At 37.3% G+C, this 22767-nt stretch overlaps 1 protein-coding gene and 3 long non-coding RNA genes across 8 annotated transcripts; 3 read left to right on the top strand and 1 right to left on the bottom strand.

Annotated features, from left to right (window-relative positions):
- Window positions 1-2693: 2693 nt before the first annotated feature.
- On the bottom strand, window positions 2694-7509 carry LOC140883022 (uncharacterized). Of its 5 annotated transcripts, none has more exons than XR_012150309.1 (7): window positions 7373-7509; window positions 6063-6257; window positions 5626-5792; window positions 5184-5485; window positions 4719-4823; window positions 3426-3474; window positions 2694-3044 (listed from the first exon to the last, which is right to left on the bottom strand). It is a non-coding gene; the product is annotated as an uncharacterized lncRNA (long non-coding RNA). The 5 variants fall into 5 exon arrangements; XR_012150310.1 differs by having other exon boundaries at window positions 5184-5281; window positions 5486-5792; XR_012150307.1 differs by having other exon boundaries at window positions 2694-2873; window positions 2948-3044; window positions 5184-5792.
- Window positions 7510-10971: 3462 nt separating this feature from the next.
- On the top strand, window positions 10972-11370 carry LOC140877485 (uncharacterized). The gene is made up of 2 exons (XM_073281020.1): window positions 10972-11122; window positions 11168-11370. The coding sequence occupies exons 1-2, from the start codon at window positions 10972-10974 to the stop codon at window positions 11368-11370; spliced, it is 354 nt and encodes a 117-aa protein (XP_073137121.1).
- Window positions 11371-14981: 3611 nt separating this feature from the next.
- LOC140880384 (uncharacterized) lies at window positions 14982-16532 on the top strand. Its single transcript, XR_012149641.1, has 3 exons — window positions 14982-15059; window positions 15304-15362; window positions 16406-16532. It is a non-coding gene; the product is annotated as an uncharacterized lncRNA (long non-coding RNA).
- Window positions 16533-17002: 470 nt separating this feature from the next.
- Window positions 17003-18576, top strand: LOC140879485 (uncharacterized). Its single transcript, XR_012149439.1, has 3 exons — window positions 17003-17055; window positions 17151-17237; window positions 18445-18576. It is a non-coding gene; the product is annotated as an uncharacterized lncRNA (long non-coding RNA).
- Window positions 18577-22767: the final 4191 nt, after the last annotated feature.

The following is a 22767-nucleotide window of genomic DNA, read 5'->3' on the forward strand; positions in this document are numbered from 1 at the left end:
ATGATGAATATTCAACGTGATTAAAGGTTTTTAGATAATCGATGATCGAACGAATGAAATCAAGGGTGCAGTTGACCGAAACCAAGTCTCGTCTCCTATTGAATTTCTTCAATCTTTATTTAATTTTGCATGCTAGTGAATTTTAGTTGCTTAAATTTCTTAGTAGTTAATCCAAACTTGAAAACCCCCCTTATTTTATTTATTTAGAACACTTTTAAATTTACCCTTCCTCGTGGGAACGATCCCTACTCACCCTACTACATTTTTAGTGATTATCTGATTGAGTTGGGTAATTTGGGCGTACACGATAAGCGCGACCAAATTTTGGCGCCGTTGCCGGGGAACGGTGTTAATTTATTGTGTTCTTTTTCTTTTTATTTTTTATTTGCATTAAGCTCACTCTCTTGTATTTTCTTTGTCACTAGTTCTCGCTAGTTCATGCTTTCAGGTGATTTTATTGAGGAAGACTTTCTCTACGATCCGGAAATTGAAAGAACCTTGCATAGACAAAGGAGAGAACTTTGTAGGCAACAACAAGAAGCCGCTGCTCGAGCTGCTTTTCCTGAAGAAGAAGAGATGGCTGATAATGCGAACCTGAGCCTCAGACAATTGGGCACTCCAGATTTGAATCATCAACCCTTATGCATTACTTTTCCCCCATTAGAAAATAATTCTACATTCGAATTAAAATCTGGATTAATTCACTTGTTGCCTTCTTTCCATGGTCTTGCAGGTGAAGATCCTCATAAGCATCTGATGGAGTTCCATATAGTGTGCATTAGCATGAAGCCACATGGAGTAACAGAGGAGCAGATCCAGCTTCGAGCCTTTCCTTTCTCTTTGAAGAGTGCTGCTAAGGATTGGCTATACTACTTGTCCTCTGGATCGATTACAACCTGGACTGACATGAAAAGAATTTTTCTTGAAAAATATTTTCCAGCATCGAGAGCAGCAAACATCAGGAAAGAGATTTATGGAATCAAACAGATGACGGGGGAATCACTTCACGAATATTGGGAGCGATTCAAAAAGCTATGCGCTAGTTGCCCGCAACATCAGATAAGTGAAAACCTCTTAATTCAATATTGCTATGAAGGTTTGCTACCTCATGACAGGAGTATGCTAGATGCTGCTAGTGGAGGAGTTTTTGTGGATAAAACTCCGGTGCAAGCAAGGAACTTAATAGAGAATATGGCTGCCAATTCTTAGCAATTTGGCACCAACAGAACTAATCATGCACCGAGGAGAAACAATGAGGTAAATGTCTCTTCCCTTGAACAGCAATTAATTGAATTAACCACTCTTGTGCGTCAGATGGCTGTAGGGAATTGACAGACTGCGAAGGCATGTGGCATCTGCGCTGCAATAGGACACACCACTGATATGTGTCCTACACTTCAAGAGGACTCAGTTGAACAGGTAAACGCTACTGGCGGATTTCCTGGACCACCACAACGGAAGTATGATCCGTATTCCAACACGTACAATCCTGGTTGGAAGGATCATCCTAATTTTAGATACGGGAATCAACAAGCAATTCAACCTGGACCTCAGGCTCCACCGCAGAATCAAGCTTTTAGGCCACCATTTCAACCACAATAGCAGCGCCCTCAGATTCCTGCACCAGGTGAGTTTCTTGAAAATATAGTTAAGGATCTTGCAACTAACACTTTGGCTTTCCAACAGGACACCCGGACAAGTATCCAAAACTTAACTACTCAAATGGGACAGCTCGCTACCGCAATCAACAAGCTGGAATCACAAAATTCCGGCAGTTTGCCTTCCCAAACTGTGGTGAACCCAAGAGAGAACGCAAGCATAATAACTCTAAGAACTGGAAAAGAATTGAAGGTGAAAGAGAAAGAAGTTGAGGTTGAGCCCCAAGAGAAGCTTAAGGAAGAAGAAGAGAAAAAGGTGAGTGAAGAAAAATCATCCAAGGATGATTCGTCAAGAGGTAAGTTTCCTCCTCTATCTGAATATAAGCCTGTTGCCCCTTTTCCCTTAGCTCTTAAGGACTCTAGGAAAGGTGAGGGAATTAAAGAGCCATGGCTAGATGCCACCAAGCAGGTACCTCGATACGCAAAGTTTTTTAAAGAGTTATGCACTTCAAAGAGGAAACAAACTTTGAAGGGTTGTCAGAAAGTGGAGTTAGGTGAGAATGTATCTGCAGTGATCCAAAGAAACACTAGTAGAATTATCGTCTTTTACTTCGCATATTAACTGAAGTCGTAGATAGATAAGTACCGAAGTAGATGCACGTGAAGTAATAGGGTATTGTATTACTTCGCTTAATAACCGAAGTCTTAGACACAAAAATACCGAAGTCTTTGGTCGGTTCACGGAGTCAAAACCGGTTCAAGATTGGACCGTTTCCGAAGTAAAAGAATGTCTTTTACTTCAGCGATTTCCTTATTTGACGAAGAAATAGCATATATATTACTTCGGCATTTAAATTGAATGATGAAGTAATTGTTATATTTAACTTCACATGTTATTTATTGTAGTGAAGTAAAAGCAAAATTTTACTTCTGCACTTTCCTTAAGTGACGAAGTAATAGAATATATATAACTGTGGCATTTATATCGATTGATGAAGTAAAAACACAATAAATATATATATATATATATATATATATATATATATATATTTCTGAAAATTAAAATATTAGATTCATCAATTATCCATCCAAAAACTAAGAACATCCGTATATTTACCAATCCACAATTATGAATCCACGAATCCACGACTATAGCCCAAAAATGCATGTATCCATAAGTATTTTCACAAACTAAAAGTGTTCTAACAAATATATTCAATAATCCATAAATAAAAAACAAAGATTTATCCCAATGTGCACGACCAATTTAGGCACCTACAACCAGACATTACTTTACATCAGGACTATAAAACACTTTACAAGACGCCAAGTATTGGCCATTTATATACCTAAGAATATAGTCGAGGGCCTCCATGTCCTTGACTTGAATACTGGATGGAATTACTTAACCCCCACATAAAACGGATGGTCTGCAAACTCCATAATCTGCAGAAATAAATCGATGGAAAGCAAAATGAAAATTATAAATCCAAGGCAACTTCAGGGGTGCAAACTAAAGAAAATCAACTAATTAGGTACTTAGGAAAAGAAGAACCAAAATTAGATAATGTTTGACTTGGCAGTGCTTGATCCATGAAACTAACTAATCCGAACAACTAAATTGCAAGAGAAAATGACAGAACGATAGACACTTTGAAAGAATCAACCTCTATTCGCTTTCCAATTTCATTTCTTCCTACGAATTTCAAGCCAGATTCTTTTAAAATACCAACCATCTCTCGATCACATGTAACGATCAATTCAAAAATTATTTAAGTAAAATTTCAATCAAATAGTTTAGTTTTCCAAATTTTCTCATCAACTAACCTCATATTTGTGCCGATGCCGTTCACCCACATGCTCTGAATTATGGTAGCTGCAGGAAAGCAAATACAATTAGAAAGTTTAAAAAATAATAATTATACAACAATCAAAATGTTTTTAATAGCCATGTGCATTCTCTTGAACACTCGAACAGCTGAGCTTTTCGAGTACTGATATCTGAATCAGGAGACTAATTAAAGATCCACTTGTACGATCCACTTACCCCATTTACTAGTCAAAATGAGATTATTTCGAGGGGATCTCCATTCTTGGATATATAACGATAAAGAAAACTACCAACCTTAGCCCAAGGAAGTTTAGCGGCTGAACAACCACGAGGGAATAATCAATTTAATCCGATTATACTCAAAGCAATAAATCTGTTTATTTGCATATATAGCGTGAAACAATGACTTCAATCTGAATAATTTTATGCCAGACCAATAAAAATAAAAACAAGGACAAAATACTAATTAGAAAATCATAAATTGGCTATAACTAAAGTACTACTATGTTTTAACCCATTGTTGGTTGTCTTTCTCGAAGAATTTTAAATTCTTCAATTTGCCAATAGAATCGGGTATGTCACAAATAGTTCTAAATTCTTCAATTTGCCAATAGAATCGGGTATGTCACCAAACAGCTTGTTGTCGGACAGATCAAGTGTTTGAAGCTTTTCTAGTTTACCAATGACATCCGGAATTGGACCTGTAATATCATTATTTTGCAGTAACATACAAATTCCCAAATGGAAGAAATATTCAGGTTGTATTTATTTACAATGGTTCTAACTTCGATGTAGCAAAACAAATTATGTGAAAGATCATGCTTACAAATTTTTCAGAGTATTTTTAGTTTCTTCAATGTTTTTCCCCCTGTTGTGTTAACTTTGATATAGCAAAACAAATTATATGAAAGATCATGCTTACAAATTACGCAAGGAATTGATCATGCTCGCATAATTACCTAAATTTTTCATTTACAAGTTTTGTGATTTAATGAAGAATAGGATAGTGAGTTGGGGAGGAGCCTTCAATTTCATGTATAATTCTTGTCAAGTTTCTCGTGTCGTGTGATTATCGTAGGAACAGAAACATACACTCTTTATTGAATCTGGGGAACGTTATTTGGAAATTAATACAAATGATTGGAGTTCTTGGCATATCAAGAGAAGCCGATCCTCACCAATTTATTTTGTCTTTTATATGCAATACCTCAGAAAAAATTGGACCATGGATCAGATTTGTTCCACAAACGATACCCAAAGTTTGACATCGTAGAAACGGGGTTACTCACAAGTCATAACGACATGCTATGGACCAGATTGGATGGCTTCTTCCATCTTCTTTTTCATCTTGTACTGTAACGTAGCAGGGGCACAAACTGGTGGTGTTTGATCACCTGCAGATAGACAACATGGCATCTAATAAACAGCTTCTTTGTATGTAATGTGCTACCTCCCCTTCAATACAAAACACTCTAGGAAAAAATTCCCATGAAACTGAAAAAAACAGTGGTAGCAACGCAAAACAAACTAACTTCTCTACTTTCAGAAGCAAAATCAGGTCACACAGAAGTAAATGGAAAGGATTGACAGATGAACACATAATAGTCATTTTTTATGTTTTTCTCAAATTTCCTGCTATAATCGTTTTAACACTGGACATGACACATGGTTGCCGATGACACTTACAAGTACAAAAGTATTTGCTGCCAAGAACACCAAACTTGCAACCGAAAGCTAAATAAACACATTCTTACCTCAAAATTCCAGCAAATAACCCCAAAGAAACCAATGAGTTTGAGGTGGATCCAAGCCAAACCTTTCCACTTAATTTGCATCTTGCTCCATGGCAATACTTTCGAACAACATAATTTGCATTCACAAAAGTCCAATTTTCCAATGATCAATACTTTCGAAGAGCATGAACAAAAAAAACATCTTTATCTGAAATTGAGCTCAAAAGTACAAATTTTTTTTTGCCCCGAGAATTTCTTTATATTCGGAAGGGAATGTTGGTCTCAGGGAATCGATAAAAGCACAAAAGTTGTTGAACGCACACCTGAATCACGAAAAATCCACCATAAAAACCAAGAAAAAAACTCGAGATGAAAGCTGCCAAAACCGCCCCAATTACAGCCAGAGGCCATAGAAATATTGCTAGACCAGCAAATGGAACACAAACAGTTTCCAAGAATGGACCTTCTTAACCCAGTGAGTTAAGAGTCTCACTGTATTTCCATTGGTTTCTCGTTTTCGTACACTTCCTCACTCAATTCATCCATGTAGGAGAAGTACGAATGGAAGCAAAAATCCATGAAATCTCGAACTATCGTACAACTGTCTTCGAGAGTCGAATAACAACCATCCTGGTATCATAAAGCATAAGCAACAAGCAAAGTTCAATGAAAAAGAGAAAACTAGTCAGATTATTGTCTTGTAGTTAGTTAATTCTTAACCTTCTAGGTTATGCAGTAAAATAAAATTTTAAAATGATACATGAGCTTAATCTTAAAACCATTCTTAAAATTTTGAAAAACCACGACAACATGAAGGTATAATCAGACAGAGAAAAACCATGACAATCATCAATCTTCTTGCTCGAAGTGATTAATGTTAAATAAAAATCTCATACTGACCAAAAAAACAATGCTTCCATTTCTCGGTCACTCTCTCTCCGACAACCTCGAAGGTAGCAATCAATGGAGCAAAAACCCATATCATATTCCACCAAGAATACTTCTAACTATTGCAACGATAGTCCAGAGGATCAAAAGCGCACCGACAACGAAAGCAATACAAGAATCTTCAAAATCCACCCTAACCTCTTGCTTCTGCATTTTGAATTCAAAGATGAGAAATTACAGAGCAAAACTCGAAGTAGGCATGGTAACATATGCATTGTGTAACATCGATAAAGCCAATAGTTAACTATATTGCTACTATATGTACTTTGCCACACAGTAGTAAGTCCAAATAACATGTGAAGGCCAAAGACCAATAACCACTGCTGAATTTCCAACTGCTATTATGGTGAAGGCAACTGGACATATAATCAACCCTGCTCCAGCAAACAATAACCCGAGTCCACCAAATATATGTCAAAATGGGTTTTCGCACAGCCAATGGTAAAATGATAATTCTTCAATAAATGTGTCGCAATAAATTTGACCACAAAAGCTAAGGAGTGTGTTCTCTCCCAACTCAGGTCAACCATGACTAAGACTCAAAAAACTTGTCAAGACATAGCATTTCAGATTGTAATGAAGATTAATTAAACATATTCCTAATCCCAACATTCCACTAATTTCAAGAAATTAATCTGATAGCATTCTTATGGTTGCTATAATAATAGGTTTCTTTTATATTTACTGGAGAAACTCATTCTAAAAACTAATCATGCTAGACATGGTTGAAACTTGCATTTATTAAAACCTACTACAAGTTCTATTTTGGGCATTGGTCTAGGCTAGTCTCCCAGTACCCAAAACCAACCATTAGATCCTATTGCCACTTATATTCCAATGGAAAATCATTTGACGCAGGGTGCCCAAATCACAGAGAGACAACATGCGTATGTGTGTGCAGGAGTCCAGAGCAGAACAAGCAAGAACTTCAAACAAAAAAAATTACTCGAGGTCCATAAAAAAATTTAAGCTGCTACAACACACCAAATTGCATCATTATTGGGTTTTCGTTCGTGAAAGTGCGCGATAGAAAAATGCAACCAAGATGGTGGGTGTTCCCTTCACGTTACAGGGAAATTGAAACCAAAAACCCTAAAAACACGAAACGCAGAGCATCATTGCAGAATAAACAGCGCTAAAGTGAACAAATTGGAGGAAACCCAAATTGATGAATAAAAAAAACCCGATTTCAGGTTAAAAAATAGAAATACTCATCCAAAACATTTAAAACCCGAATCGAAGGAAAAGAGAAGGATTCCTACGTTGGGCTTTCCAATGGTTCCACCGGCGAGCAGCTCCGGAGGTAGTGAACGGCTGAAGTTGTAAATCGACGGGCCGCTAGGGTTGAAAAGAAAGAGATGGAGTTCTTGTTTTTACCGATCGCAAGTGAAATGAGATTGATAAAATATTGAAGGTTAAGAGTTGCAGGAATTTACTTCACCACTTATCATTAAAAATTTTATTTTTTCACTTTTTAATTCATTAGAAAAAAATATGCCAAAGTAATATGTTCTCAAAGACTAAGTGAACCCCGTGTTTTTGTAAATGCTGAAGTAAAAAGTGTGATTTTACTTCGCATGTTTTTTTACCGAAGTTGATTATTACATATTACTTCGGAATTAATTATTGCCGAAGTAATTTGTGCCGAAGTAAAATGCGAATTTTCTACTAGTGAAAATTACCCGCCAAATTCAAGGATCCAGGTATGTTCTCCATCTCATGAACTATAGGAAATATTAGACTTGAAAAGGCCATGTTAGATCTAGGAGAATCAATCAATGTCATGTCATACTCTATTTATGCATCCTTGAAACTTGGCCCACTGAATAAGACTGGAATTGTCATACAATTAGCTGATAGGTCTAATGCATATCCTAGGGGCGTGGTCGAAGATGTGCTAGTGCAAGTGAATGAGTTAGTTTTTCCTGCAGACTTTTATGTGCTAGACATGGAAAACGGTGATCATAATAGTCCTATTTTGTTAGGCAAACCGTTTTTTAAAACATCCATGACTAAAATTGATGTTCACAGTGGCACACTCACTATGGAATTTGATGGTGAGGTTGTGAAATTTAATATCTATGATGCTATGAAATTTCCTGATAGTGATGATTGTGTGTTTTCTGTTGACATTGTGGATTTCTTGGCCCAAGATGTTTTTGAGCATGCAGGAAAAGATGAGCTAGAGGTGGCTATTACAGCACCCACTATGAAGACAGAAGAAGGAATTAGATGCAGCCGAGAAGTGGATGAGATTGAGGATATTCTGAATAGTGCTCCTGAGCTACCACAGTCAGGTGATGTATCTTATTTGTCTTTACCGATCTCTAACACTCGGCGCCTTCCATCTGTTTTGCAGGCACCAGTGGTTGAGCTAAAAACGCTTCCAACCCACCTTAAGTATGTTTTCCTTGGAGAAGGAGAAACGCTACATGTTATCATCTCCAGCAGCTTGGAAGCCGAGCAAGAGGAACAACTGGTCAAGGTTCTAAAAGAAAATAAAAATGCTATTGGGTGGACCATAGCAGATATCAAGGGAATTAGCCCTTCCACATGCATGCACCGAATTCTGATGGAAGATGGTGCAAGTCCCTCACGGCAACCGCAGAGGAAGTTGAATCCACCTATGATGGAGGTGGTAAAAGCTGAAATTCTGAAGCTACTTGAAGTTGGGGTCATCTACCCAATTTCTGACAGTCAGTGGGTCAGTCCGGTACAGGTGGTACCCAAGAAAACTGGAATTACAGTGGTGAAAAATAAGGACGACGAATTGGTTCCCACCCGCATTCAAAATGGGTGGAGGGTTTGTATTGATTATAGGAAGCTTAATGCAGGAACCCGAAAGGACCACTTCCCTCTCATTGAGAGGTTAGCATGTCATCCTTACTATTGTTTTCTTGATGGTTATTCTGGTTATTTTCAGATTGCGATTGCACCGAAAGATCAGGAGAAAACGACATTCACATGCTCATTCGGAACTTTCGCATATCGACGCATGCCCTTTGGTCTATGCAATGCATCGGCTACTTTCCAACGGTGTATGGTTAGTATATTTTCTGACTTTGTAGAGCATATATTAGAAGTCTTTATGGATGATTTTACTGTCTATGGTAACTCGTTTGAAGACTGTCTGCCTAATCTTGCTCTAGTTCTTAAGAGGTGTGTCGAGACCAACCTGGTTCTTAATTCTGAAAAATGTCATTTTATGGTTGGAAAAGGTATAGTATTGGGTCATGTTGTCTCATCTAAGGGGATAGAGGTAGATAAAGCAAAAATTGATATTATTCAGTCTCTACCTTACCCCGTAAGTGTGCGGGAGGTGCGCTCTTTTCTTGGCCATGCAGGTTTTTACAGGAGGTATCTTCAAGATTTTGGCAAGATTGCATCCCCTATGTGCAAACTGCTGCAGAAGGATATGTCATTTGAATTCAATGAGCCATGCAAAACTGCTTTTGATAAACTCAAGGACTCATTGACTTCAGCACCAATCATCCAACCACCGGACTGGACCAAGCCATTTGAAATCATGTGTGACGCCAGTGATTATGCCGTAGGAGCGGTATTGGGACAAAAAGTTGGGAAGGCATCGCACGCTATCTACTAAGCTTCGCGCATTCTGAACGATGCCCAATGAAACTACTCCACTACTGAAAAGGAGATTTTAGCAGTAGTGTTTGCTTTAGAAAAATTTCGTTCGTATTTACTTGGTGCTAAAGTTATTGTCTATTCTGATCATGCAGCTCTTCGTTTTCTGATGGCGAAGAAGGAGGCAAAACCAAGACTGATAAGATGAATACTACTGCTGAGCGAATTTGATGTGGAGATTAAGGACATGAGGGGGACTGAAAATCAAGTGGCTGACCACTTGAGTCGGCTAGTTCATGTTGACGAAGAGCTGAAGTTGCGAGAAGAATTTCCCGATGAGTAGCTATTTTCAACCAGCACGGAATTACCATGGTACGCAAATATTGTGAATTATTTAGTTACTAATGGATTTCCGTCTGAATTCTCTAAGGCACAAAAAGATAAGGTCCGAAGTGACGCTAAATATTATGTGTGGGATGATCCATACTTGTGGAAGCACTGCACTGATCAAGTCATACGACGATGTGTATCTGCTAGCGAGGTAATCCCAATTCTCACATTTTGTCACTCATATGCTTGTGGTGGCCATTTTGGAGCACAGAGAACAGCTAGGAAGGTATTAGAATGTGGATTTTTCTAGCCATCCATATTTCGAGAAGCTTACATGTTTTGTATGTCCTGCGCTCAATGCCAAAAGACAGGTAATATATCCCAGCGTAAGGAGATGCCTCAGCAACCCATTTTAATATGTGAAATCTTTGATGCATGGGGCATCGACTTCATGGGGCCTTTTCCTAGCTCATATGGTTTTAACTATATATTACTTGCTGTGGATTATGTCTCGAAATGGGTGGAAGCCAAGGCCACCCGTACTGACGATTCCAAAGTAGTTGCAGAGTTCATTCAGCATAATATTTTCTCTCGATTTGGAATCCCAAGAGCCCTCATTAGTGATAGAGGAACGCACTTCTGCAACCGGACTGTGGCTAGTTTATTGATGAGATATCATGTGACGCACAAACTCTCCACTACGTATCACCCGCAATCGAATGGCCAAGCGGAGGTCTCAAATCGAGAAATCAAATCCGTTTTGGAGAAGACAGTGAATCCTACTAGGAAAGACTGGAGTTTGCATTTGGATGATGCACTATGGGCATTCATAACCGCATTCAAGACACCGATTGGGATGTCCCCATATCGGTTGATTTTTGGGAAACCATGCCATCTGCCTGTCGAATTGGAGCATCGAGCCTACTGGGCTATTAAAAATTTCAACATGTGGATGGATGAGAGTGGAGCGCACAGGAAGCTGCAGTTGCAAGAACGAGAAGAGATACGCAATGATGCATATGCGAGCTCAAAGATTTATAAGGAAAAGACAAAGGCCTTCCATGATAAGATGATATCTAGACGGGTGTTTGAAGTCGGTCAAAAAGTTTTGCTGTATCACTCATGACTTCGATTATTCCCAGGTAAGTTGCGTTCTAGATGGATTGGCCCGTTTGTTATCACTGATGTCTCTTCTCATGGTGCAGTGGAAATAAAAAGCTTAGAGACGGCAAAAACATTCAAGGTGAATGGCCAACATTTGAAACATTATTTTGAAGGGGCCAAAGAAAATGAAGAAGAGGATGCGCATGATCTTCAACTTGATGATCCGCCACAAATTGATTGAAATCACGGCATGCAGTCGAGCTATAGACTAACTGCAAATTTAGCGCTGACTGGGAGGCAACCCAGTGTTTCTTGCCTTTTTACTTCTGCTCGTTTTTTTTTTATTTCTTATGCTTTATTTAGTCTTAATTTTATGTTTTTGTTGCTTCTTGTTTTGTTGTTTTCGAAATTTTGAAAAATCCAAAAATTTTATTTTTTGTGTCTCGCTCGATCCGCAGGAGTTTACGGATCGAGCGAGCGTGTTTTTGCTCGGGACAGTAGGTTATGCATTTTTGTCTCGCTCGATCCGCAAGATCTTGCGGATCGAGCGAGCACACTTTAAGTCGGGACAGTATGTTTGGAAATTTTGTCTCGCTCGATCCGCAAGATCTTGCGGATCGAGCGAGAGATCTTTTTGCTTTAAATATCGCAGATTTCTTTCTTTCTTTTCTATCTTTTCTTATTTCCTTCCCTTCTCTCTCGTTCTTCATCCCTACAACCCTTAATTCATGCCTCCATATTTTCTCTAATCACTACAAGAAAAATGCACAAACACAACACTTAAAAGACAACGCTTTTAGTGAAAAACGTTGTGGTTATATGTTTTTTATTAATCAAAGACAACGCTTTTTTTAAAAAGCGTTGTTATTCAGCGTTTTTTTGGGGTCAAAGACATCGCTTTTAAAAGTGTTGTCTTTGAGCGTTTTTTTCTCCATGTAGCACAACACTTTTTAAAAAGTGTTGTAGAAAATATATTATTTTTATTTAAAATAAAACATAAAAAAATAATATTCCCAAATCCCCAAATCAGACTTCTCCCCCTTCTCGATTACTTCATTCTATACGATCCCTTTCTCTCCTTCTTTCAACGCCGACGCTCCCCAACATCGACACTCCCCAACACCGCCGATCCGGCAGCTCCGGCAGCTCCATCCGATCCCTTTCTCTCCTTCTTCTCTCTTTCAGTAATTTTTCTCCTGTAGCTCCGTACTGATTTCATCTTTAAAATATAACGTATGGCTATTCTCTTTCGATTCTTGCTGTAGCTTCATAGATAAATTTTTGCTTCACAAATTTCCCATATGCTCTACGCTCAAATTGCTGCTTCACGGATTTCCCATATGTCGTGAGTTGTTAGGGTTAGCTTGGAGTAGTGCGGCTGTTGTGAATCATTTCCAGGTGGTTGGGCTTTGTTCTTGGTGCATCTATTTCGTGATTTTGAGTCATTTTGATGTTGGATTCGAGCTAGAACAGCTGTTGGTGGTCGGATTTTAGCACATTTAAATTTGCTTTGCCGTCTGCCGTAGCTTTCCTCTCAAAATCCACCGCCGAAGCTTCTCTCGTTCATCGCTTTAGAATGTTTTCGGCCTCCTCTTTGTCGCTTATATCTATCTGGTCGACTCTTGTGAGCTTCGTTTGGGTTAGTTTTTTTTCCTTTTGGTTTCATTTTCACTCTGTTCTCGGTGTTCTTGCTTCACTTTCACTCTAAACCTAAACTCGTTTTTTGTGTTATTGTTGCTTCTATTTCACCGTGAGTTTGGCAATTTTAGGTATTCAATTGAGATTCTTTTACTATTTTGTGCATAGGTTGAAACCTTTGATTAGAAATTGATATCTTCTCGATAGTTATGGTACACCAATGCTCTGGCTGGTAGTTATGATTCTTTCTGACATTGGGTGGTTGATGAATTTGATTTCAGAATAAGAGCGAGGCTTGTCTCTCTTTTGATAGTGATTATTTTTTACAACCTTTTTTTATATATATATATATTGGAAATAGTCGTTCTTTTTCTCGATGCTAATTGGTTCAAGAACTCTTTTCTTCTTAATGTTTCTCTACTGTTTTCAAACAATTACAATTCAGTGTTTATTAGTCTTGTTCTGCTGGAATAATTTTGTCGGTCTGTTGATTTCAAACTGTGCTTTCGATTATGGGTTAGGGATTAAGAATGGTTTCTGGTTATTCATGTTAAATATACTTAAAAATGGTTTTTTATTTGATTTTCAAGATTTTGTTTCTTTGTCTCCGATCCGAGGTGTAGATCTCTCATCTCATTTCTCACTCGTCATTTAATCTCCGTTTGTGTCCTAAAAGTCAATGATTCGTTGATTTATAAAATTTTGTGTCTCACTGTTTATGAACAATCCTGTTTCGCCTTTTTGATTTCCTTTGTTGTTGTAGAGTAGGTGTTTGTGGGTTGCAGGGAAAATAATTTATTTCCTTGATCTTTTTTAGATAAATTCTCTCGATTGTTTCATTATTTAGTGAATGCTTGTTGCAATTGATTACTCGAGTTTCTTGGCCAACCTCGGATGAAAGATTGTTGCTTCACACTTTGTTTTGGACGTTTTGGAAATTGTATGAGCATCTGTCCCTCTTAAGTAGATAGATAGATTTTGTTATCTTGACAAACTAAATCCCCCATTGGTTGTCAATGGAAGTTTATTCTTACAATCACTACATGTATGAATTTATTCACTATAAATATAATCCCAAGTCCACGTTTTCATCTGCCTTTTCTTGCTGTGATAGTGTGATGTGGTTGCTGCCAATTTTTTTTTTTTTTATATTTTCTCGTCAAAGTTTATGTATTTACCAAAACTTTAGCAATTTTTCGAGAAAGCTTTGATATTCCAATCATTCATGATAACCAACCTGTATAATATTTGGAAAGACAGGGCAGTGATTACAGCAAATAAACTACATAAATTTTTGTTCTTCAGAGAAATAATACAATTACTTTAAGTTGCATTGACCTCTATTTGACATTATAAGATTGTGTTTGAGATTGTTTCTAGGAAGCATTTTTGAAATTTTCCTTCACAGAATTTCAAAATTCTATAATGGAAAAACAGAAAGCAGTTCCTAGAAGTAATCCCAGACACTACTTTAATCCAGGGAAACATGGCTGTGATTACATCAAAAATTTATTAATATAGAAACTGAGATTATGATTTTGTATTGGTATATTCTGTTGGTTTTCTTGAATCCATATGATTATAGAATCAATTTTCGTAAAGAAAAAAAATTAATGAAAAACTGTTGTTAACACTTGGCTTCCCAAAATTGTAGAGCCAAAGGGGCTTCCACTAGCTTTGTTGAGACCGAGTGCTCCACTTAGTATAGCATTGAATTTATTAATTCAAGGTAGTCAGTAAACTTTAGAATTGCGAGTTCTATGGAAAAATGGAGATCCCCTTAAATGGGTCCATGTCCTTCAATCATTGCATTTATTCAATCTTTTATTAGAATCATGTGAGACTTGATTTTGTTCCATGGTAGTAGCTTGAATATCCAGTAAATTATTTACTTATTTGTGATGAATTTATCTTTTTATGAACCTGGACCATTCAAAGTGAATTCTCTTAAACTGAGTTTTCCAAATGGCTGAGAAGGAATGAGTAAACATAAATGTGACTTCTTTTTGGAATTTTTCAATCTGACTTATCACTTTAACTGTTGATTCTTTTTCTTTATGATGTCCACTCATTTATATCCATGATTTTCTGTATGAATTCTTGTCTCAAAACCATATTCTTTTTCTGCAGAAAAATCATATTTATACATCAGGAGCTTCATGTACTAATATTGCCGTAATCAGAGGAGCTCTTCGTGCTAAAAAAAAAAGAGCTGCTCACTGTCATATTGCCGCAGAATTTGAAAAAGCAACCCCCAGAAAGTCAAGAGTTACTGAATCTGCATTTTCTTTGGTAAGAATTGAGGATTGATTGTCATTGGAATTATCAAAACCACAAGGTTTGCTGTAGCTAAAGTTTCATATACATTTTTGTTTAAAATATATGTTCCCACTATGAAAAATATCAATCTACTGCTCTAAGATGCCTTCATATGTCTCAGATTCTTCACCCTTTCATGAGTTTATGTGCCTAGAAAGATGGTCTAGGAAAACTTGTACAACAGATGATAATGATGCAATGATTTATGGATTTCCAGGTACAAAATGTGATAGAAAAACCACACAATGATCATCTTCCATTGATAGAGGCCAGCAGGTATGCTTGTTTTGCTTTTGAGGAAGCACGCTTAATTTCCCATTGTCCTGTTTCTAATTCCCATTGCTTTTGAACATATAATTTTTTTTTGTTTGCATGGGTTGACATTAACTTTTTCATTAACTTTTGTGTTTAAGAGATCTTTCTGTTGATTTAAAATATGAAATTCAAGAAGGTACCCTTCTGTTTAGACATTATATTTCTTCCAATATTTGGCGATTATGTAGCCAACTCTATGATTATATTAAACTTTTATTTAAATTTACATGCATTAAGTTGCCTATGAACTGCTTTATCTTGTTGCTGACCATTAAGCTGACTATTAAAATTATTTTTTAATTCTTTATTTTGTAGTTTAAATGTGGATGCTTATTTATTTTCTGGTTCATGCTGACATGATAAAAACAGTAGAATATATTATGCCTGAACATGCAAGGCAACTGTTTTAAATTGGCATAACAGCCTTTTTGTTTTTTTTTTGGTGATGATCTTTGAGTTATACCTCATTTTTCTCACCAAATTACTACCAACTCCAGCTGATGGCTATTCTAGTTAATGTTTGGCTAACCTATGTAATTATTTGTTTTCTATTTAAATGAATATTCTGCTCAATTGGTGAAACAGAAGATGGATTATTTGTTTTGCGTTCCCTGAAATTGCCAATGATATGTATAAAAATCAGAATCAGAAAATACTAAAGCTCTTTAAGAAGTTCCCTGAAATTGCCAATGATGTGCTTTGCGTCCCCTAAAATTGACAAAGAATGGATGTCAAAGTCTTGGTTATCATCAGCTTGAAAATATACTTATTAACATTATATATTTTATTCTCTATAGTGTTACTTACTAAAAGAATGGACAAAGAATGGATGTCAAAGTCTCGGTTATCAAGTGAATATGAGCATGGAGTAGAGTCTTTCTTGGAATTTGAAATAAAAAATGCCGAGGATCGGGAAGCAATATCTTGTCCATGTACAAAATGTGGTAATCTGAAGAAGAAAAAAGTAGAGACTATAAGGGCACACTTGTATTCTAATGGTATAGATTTGACGTATCATACTTGGATATGGCATGGTGAAAGGTCTGCGATGAAGAACTCAAAGAATGATCTCTTATTTGGTTGAGTGGTGCATCGGTTAATCAACTAATTTTGGTGCCATGTAATATCGGGTAAGTAAAAATTTAAATATCAATTTGGTTGCTTTATTTCGATTATTTATTGAATTAGACGCACTAATTATGTTTTTTTTGCGTAGCTATCATTGGATTCTCACTGTTATTCAACCATACAAGGATGTTATTTATGTGTTGGATTCCTTAAGTCACCGCATTCGTGATGATGATTGGAAATATGTAGTAGAAATGTGAGTTCATATTTATTTATTTTTAACAAATATTTAATTCACTCATACAAAAACTCATATATCAAGTATATTGAAGGGTCTTGCGATTGTTTAACTCAAACAAAGGAAGGAAGGGTAGAAAGAATGCTATGTGGGTAGTAGTACAGGTATGCATAATTTATGTTTAATATATTATGTTTAAATATCTAAATTTGTCACCAAAAATTTTCTCTACTACCATAGGGTCCTTGGCAGCCAGATGCAAAACAATGTGATCTTTATGTGATGAGATATATGAGACAAATTATTCAAGAAGTTGAGAATATCTAGGACGTTTCACTACGATCATTAGTAATATTTCTTAACTCAAATAATTACAACTAAATTATTTTAAATTTGCAAAGTTATTGTTATATGATTTTTTATTAACATAATATATGTGACAGTTCTCAAAAGGTGAGTACTCGTTAGAAGAAATTAAAGAGGTGCTTTCAGAGTTGACAGAATGTATACAAGAACACGTTTATGAATAGGTATGCACATGTATTTTTATATATTTGTATGCAGGTTATTTTGCTTCTAGTTTTGGCTGTTACATTTAATAGTTTTCAAATTTTTGAATTGATCTCTACTCTTTGCTTTTTGAGTTTGGGTCATCCACAAGCACATTCATCATCATCCTATGTTTCATAGTTTTGGGCTGATTTCAAGACACTTGTATAAACATTAATTGCTCTTGTTTGAAAATTTTGTGATTAGCATTGATGCTAATATAATAATTTTCCACTAAAATCTTTTTCTGTCATTTATAATGAAGGGCAATTTTTTGCATCTTAGCATGAAAGTACTGTACCTGGGTCACATTGTAACTTGTTCTATTGCTTGAATTTATATGTTTATATATGTATCCTTGTTCGATCATGCTCGAGTATATATGTGCATGTGGAGTGGCTAGCTCTGAAAAATAGAGAATTAATGATCATGAGTTGCTGCGCATGCATGATATACATATGATATATGATATATATGAGTTGCTCGAGAATTATTGACATTGTATTTAATGTCTATGCTTTTGTTTGATGTTGATGATTCAAGAGCTCAGCTCCCATTACCATAATCTTAAGAATTCTTATAAATCCTCAAAAAAAAAAAAGAATTCTTATTAAACAAAAAAATAATAATATTAAGAATGCCTTGATTTTTCCTGTGGGATGTTAATTTGTTGAATGTTGGTGATATCCATGCTAGGATACTTGCACTGCCTAGATGCAAGATGCACTTTCATGAATATTTTAAATCATGCATCATTATGCTACGAAATCTGAATGGTGGAAGTTTTTGATATGATAGCAATGTGCAGATGGCACGTTTTTGGGTTGACTAATACCATTTTTGTTCAATGCCCTGAGATCTATTTAATATACCCTTATGGATTTTAGATCTATATGTTGGATTCTTAAGCTATCAAATTTTGAAGCTTTCTCGATTTCAAGGGCTTTGAAATTGAGAAAGCATTTGCTGCATGACTTAATGAAATTAAAAAATGTGTGCTCTGCTTGACGTGGCCATTGATGATTAAAAGAACAATGATATTAAAGAATGATTTCGTGGTAGCTTTGCGAATTTGAGGCTGCATGTTTACCCTTTTGGATGAGCTGTATCATATGATTTATGGTTAGATTTATATGGTTTGATATGATGTGTTATATTTAACATGTGTTATCTAATGTTGTATTTCAGAAATCTGGTTCTTACTGGTGGCGGAGATCGTCTAGTTCTTACTGGTGGCGAAGATCGTCGCTAACTGTGGTCGCATTCAAAAAAATTGCATTGTTAGGAACAATTTTCTTTCAATATTGCATCACCATCTTTGTGGGGATAACTAGCGTTAAATGGTTGTTGATACCTTGGAATTTCAATATATTGCAGCACAATGACTCTATACTTTTTTATGAGAATATTTTGCCACAGATTTGCAATTTCATGTATTTTAATAGTGTTATTTATATATAAATTTAAATTTGAAAAAAATCGATAACAACGTTCTTAACGACAACGTTTTTTATTGGTTATTTTGGCACACATTAACAACAAAGCACAATGATTTTTTAAGCAACCTCTGCTAAGCACAACGCTTTTTTTACACGGAGGAAGCGTTGTCGTAGCTTCAATCCACAACGCTTTATATGCATTGTGATTTCTACAAACAAAAACGCTTTTGAAGCGTTGTCTTTTATACAATCTACAACGCTTTTAAGCGTTGTATTTTCTAGTATACCACAACGCTTAAAAGCGTTGTAGCTTGTATAAAAGACAACACTTCAAAAGCGTTGTTGTTTATAGAAATCACAACGCATATAAAGCGTTGTGGATTGAAGCTACGACAACGCTTTCTCACTGCACTAAAGCGTTGTAAATTCAAAATACCACAACGCTTTTAATAGAAAAGCGTTGTCGTATCCAAATACCACAACGCTGTTTTAAGCGTTGTCTTTTCCAAAAACCACAACGCTTTTTCCGCGTTGTCTTTGAGCGTGGTCTTTTACAACACAGGCTACGACAACGCTTTTTTGGGGACATTAACAACGCGGAAAAAGCGTTGTCTTTGGCCGTTTTTCTTGTAGTGAATTTACTTCTTGATTCAATTTCTCTCACAGGGATCTCTCGGAAGCACCGCTCTATATCATCGGAACAATCTTCTCCGGTTACCTTCTCCGACATCTCTATCGTCGGAACTTTGCTCAGTCGCCGGGCCCCATTCGAATTATTTTCTCGTCGTGGGTTGTTTTTCGTCGGGTTGCACTTCTCCATTGGCATCTCCTACACTAGTTCATCATTGTTGATCTTATATTCTTCAAGGAGTGCCGGATTATTCTTTCGCCCACAAGGTGTTCGACAAATTGCCCTACCATTACTACTCTCATCTTACTACTCTTCATGGGTCCTAAACCCACACGACAAAAGGGTGAATCTTCTTCTCGGGCCGCTGAGCGAGCCGCTGATCGTGTTTATCAAGAGTTTGTGGGCCACTTTGTTAGTGAGGCCGCTCGTAATAGATACTTCGAAGCCAAGGTGAGTCGTTCACCCATCCCTGAACGTGGCTTGAGGCAAATTTGGCCTACCCCAAGATTGTCCATCCTATTCATGACCGTGGGTGGACGAAATTCTGTGAGGACCCTGCACCAGCTGTGGTGCCGCTTGTACGGGAATTCTATGCCAATGCAGCTGAGCGCACTGATAGCAATGCATTTGTACGGGGGAAATTGATCTCTTTTCTCCCCCTTGAGCTCAATGCCTTATTATAAATATCGGAGGTAGACGACTCGCTCTACCAAAGCCTGCAAAAAGGTCCGCTTTTGACCGAATTACTTGACCAGCTGGCGTTCCCCGGTGCTACATGGGTCGGCCCCGCTTCTATACTGAGCTTCAATGAGCGGTTCTTGCATGTGATACCTGCTACATGGTATGGCTTTGTGATTCGGTGTCTGATGCCGATCTTGCATTCTAGCGAAGTCAGTCTAGAACGCGCCACCATTCTTTATGCACTGGAAGTCGGCGCACCCATTAACGTGGGACGGATTCTGCATAGTGATATCCACCGGTCCATCCATAATATCACACTGGGTCTCTACTTCTCCACGATCATCTCTTGTCTATGCTTGAACGCCGGTGTTGCAGTTATGAATGATGAAGAGTGGTTGTCACCTCAGCAACCACTCGACTTCGCTTTTATCGAAGCAAAGAGGGCACACCGTGCTACGCACTTTATGAGGGACGACCACTTCCAGCCACCGCAAGCTCCGCTAAGACCACCAACCCCTGCTCGATGATCTCAAGCTGATGCCATCCTCGAGTTTACAGCTTTTGCCCAACATCAGAATGCCTACAATACGGTAGCGGCGCATAATGCGCAGGGTTTGGATGCTTTGTTGCGTAATCTGACGATCCATCATGGTCTTGATCCAAATGTCGTGCCAGCCGCTATGCCGTACCCATCACCCTTCCCATTTCCATACGCTGCCCCTGTCCTTCCTCGGGAGGCTGAAGAGGAAGATGCCGCAGACCAATAGACCAGGGGAGTCCCGTTTTGTGTTTTTGCATTTCATTCAGTTTAGTTATTTGGTTGTGTTCTTTTGTTTTTGCATTGAGGACAATGTATTGTTTAAGTGTGGGGGGGGGGGGGGTTGCATGTATTGTTTCGTTGTTACACTCTGTTTTGTTGTTATGAATCGTATTGTTGTTATGTTCGTTTGTATTGTTCAATTACATGAGTTAAGGATGATTTCTAGTCTTTTTAGCCTATGACGAGTTAGTTGAAAAAAATGGATTTTTTCAAAAAATTTAACTCTTGATTGGATTTGAGAAACCGTAGGTTGTTTGTTGAATAATCTTAAGCACGCATGTTTAACCAGTGAAGTGTAGCGAGGTATTAGATATCGTGGATGTCTGTTGGGCCATTGCACGACAATAGGTGTTTGTGAAACTTGATAGTTTCTTGAACCTTGATGATTTTTTTTTTGATGTGACACCGACGATCTTGGGCGCACCTAGAAAAAAAAAATTTATATAATAAATGTACAACTCCATCCGGGCCTTGACAGGATTTAAATCCTAAAAGTGCAAGATCAAGGCTAAGTATGCGGATAAAATGGGGTTGATGCTCCATCCGGGCTATAGACGAGGGGATTGAAATTCTAGTCCTGTCTTTGTTGTAGCTAAGTTGCGGGTAATTATTGGGTCTATTGCAATACCGGGTGCAAAAATCTGGAGCTGCGTAATTATTCTCAAGAATGTTGTGTTGTGTTGAAGGATTGCTAGGAGGAGAGTTCTTGATAGTGTAGCTTACACTGAATTGTTAATAGGTCGGCGAACAGTCTTGAAACTTTGTCTTTTGAAGTTGCATGTAACTGGGGTAACATGGCACACACACACATTCGCATTCGACTGAAGGTGTATCATTGATAATTGAGAGTTGCTACGAACTTATTTTTAGTTGAGCGGTTTTCTCTGAGGCTATGCTTTGCATGATTCATCCTTGCTTGTGTTTTTGTTCTGTTTCATTTTGTTTTGCATAACTTGCTCGAGGGCGAGCAAGGTTCAAGTGTGGGGGTATTTGATAGTTGTGTTTTTGTTGCATTTGTTAGTATCATTTTAGTGTCGTTTAGCATTCATTTATATGTTTTATTTTAGCATTTTGTTCATTTTGCATTTTCAGTGTTTGCATGATGGGATTCTTGTTTTTATGGTTAGGTCGCTTATTTTGCGGACTAAGAAGGAACCCCGGAGGAACGGAAGTTTGAAGCAAAAGAAAAGGGCCGGGAATTTTCTGGGAAGCATCTCTCGCTCGATCTGCAGAAGTATGCGGATCGAGCGAGCGCACACATTATGAAGACAGTAGGATGATGAAGTTGGTCTCGCTCGATCCGCAGGAGTTTACCAATCGAGCGAGACCCATTTTCCGCAAGACAGTAGCATCTGCATATTTCTCTCGCTCGATCCGCAGAATGTTGCAGATCGAGCGAGAGCCGTGTTTCGGAAAAAATTTTATTTTTGGCAACTTTGTTAATTTAATTCCTAGCCTTTATTAAACTTTTATTCTGTTTTTATAAACTGGGATCAGACGTTTTTTGGGAGGATTGGAGGCTACGGTTGGTTCTTGAAGATTAATTCCTAAGTTTTCTTCTTTTCTTTGAATTTTTATGAATTTTATTATGAATTGTGTTGGCTAGTTTTTAATACTTGGTTAAGGAAGACGAAGCCCTTGATTAATTTACTCGTGAGATTTTTGTTTTACAGAGTTTGATTATTGTTGAGTATCAAGTATTATTCTGATTTATTTCATGATTGTATGTTTGATTATTAGATTGATCACCTGATAATTCTTATATATAATCCAATGCTAAATTGGAGTTTGAATCCGTAATTGTTCGAATTATCTGATTTGCGAAGCAACTACAATTAATAATCGTCCGCTTGTGAGATTAGGAATTGTAGGGATAATAATTGACTAGGCTAAATTCATCCGCTTGTGTATGAGTTGTCTAGATTTATCAATTTTACTAG

Source organism: Henckelia pumila, chromosome 2, assembly GCF_033568475.1.
Source record: "Henckelia pumila isolate YLH828 chromosome 2, ASM3356847v2, whole genome shotgun sequence".
NCBI lineage: Eukaryota > Viridiplantae > Streptophyta > Magnoliopsida > Lamiales > Gesneriaceae > Henckelia > Henckelia pumila.

What these genes read in the sequence shown, in the direction of transcription:
- LOC140877485 (XM_073281020.1), top strand. Translation starts at nt 10,972, where the DNA reads ATGTGGATGGATGAGAGTGGAGCGCACAGGAAGCTGCAGTTGCAAGAA. An exon ending in TAGACGGGTGTTTGAAGTCG is followed by an intron (nt 11,123 to 11,167) that starts GTCAAAAAGTTT and finishes GATTATTCCCAG; the next exon opens with GTAAGTTGCGTTCTAGATGG.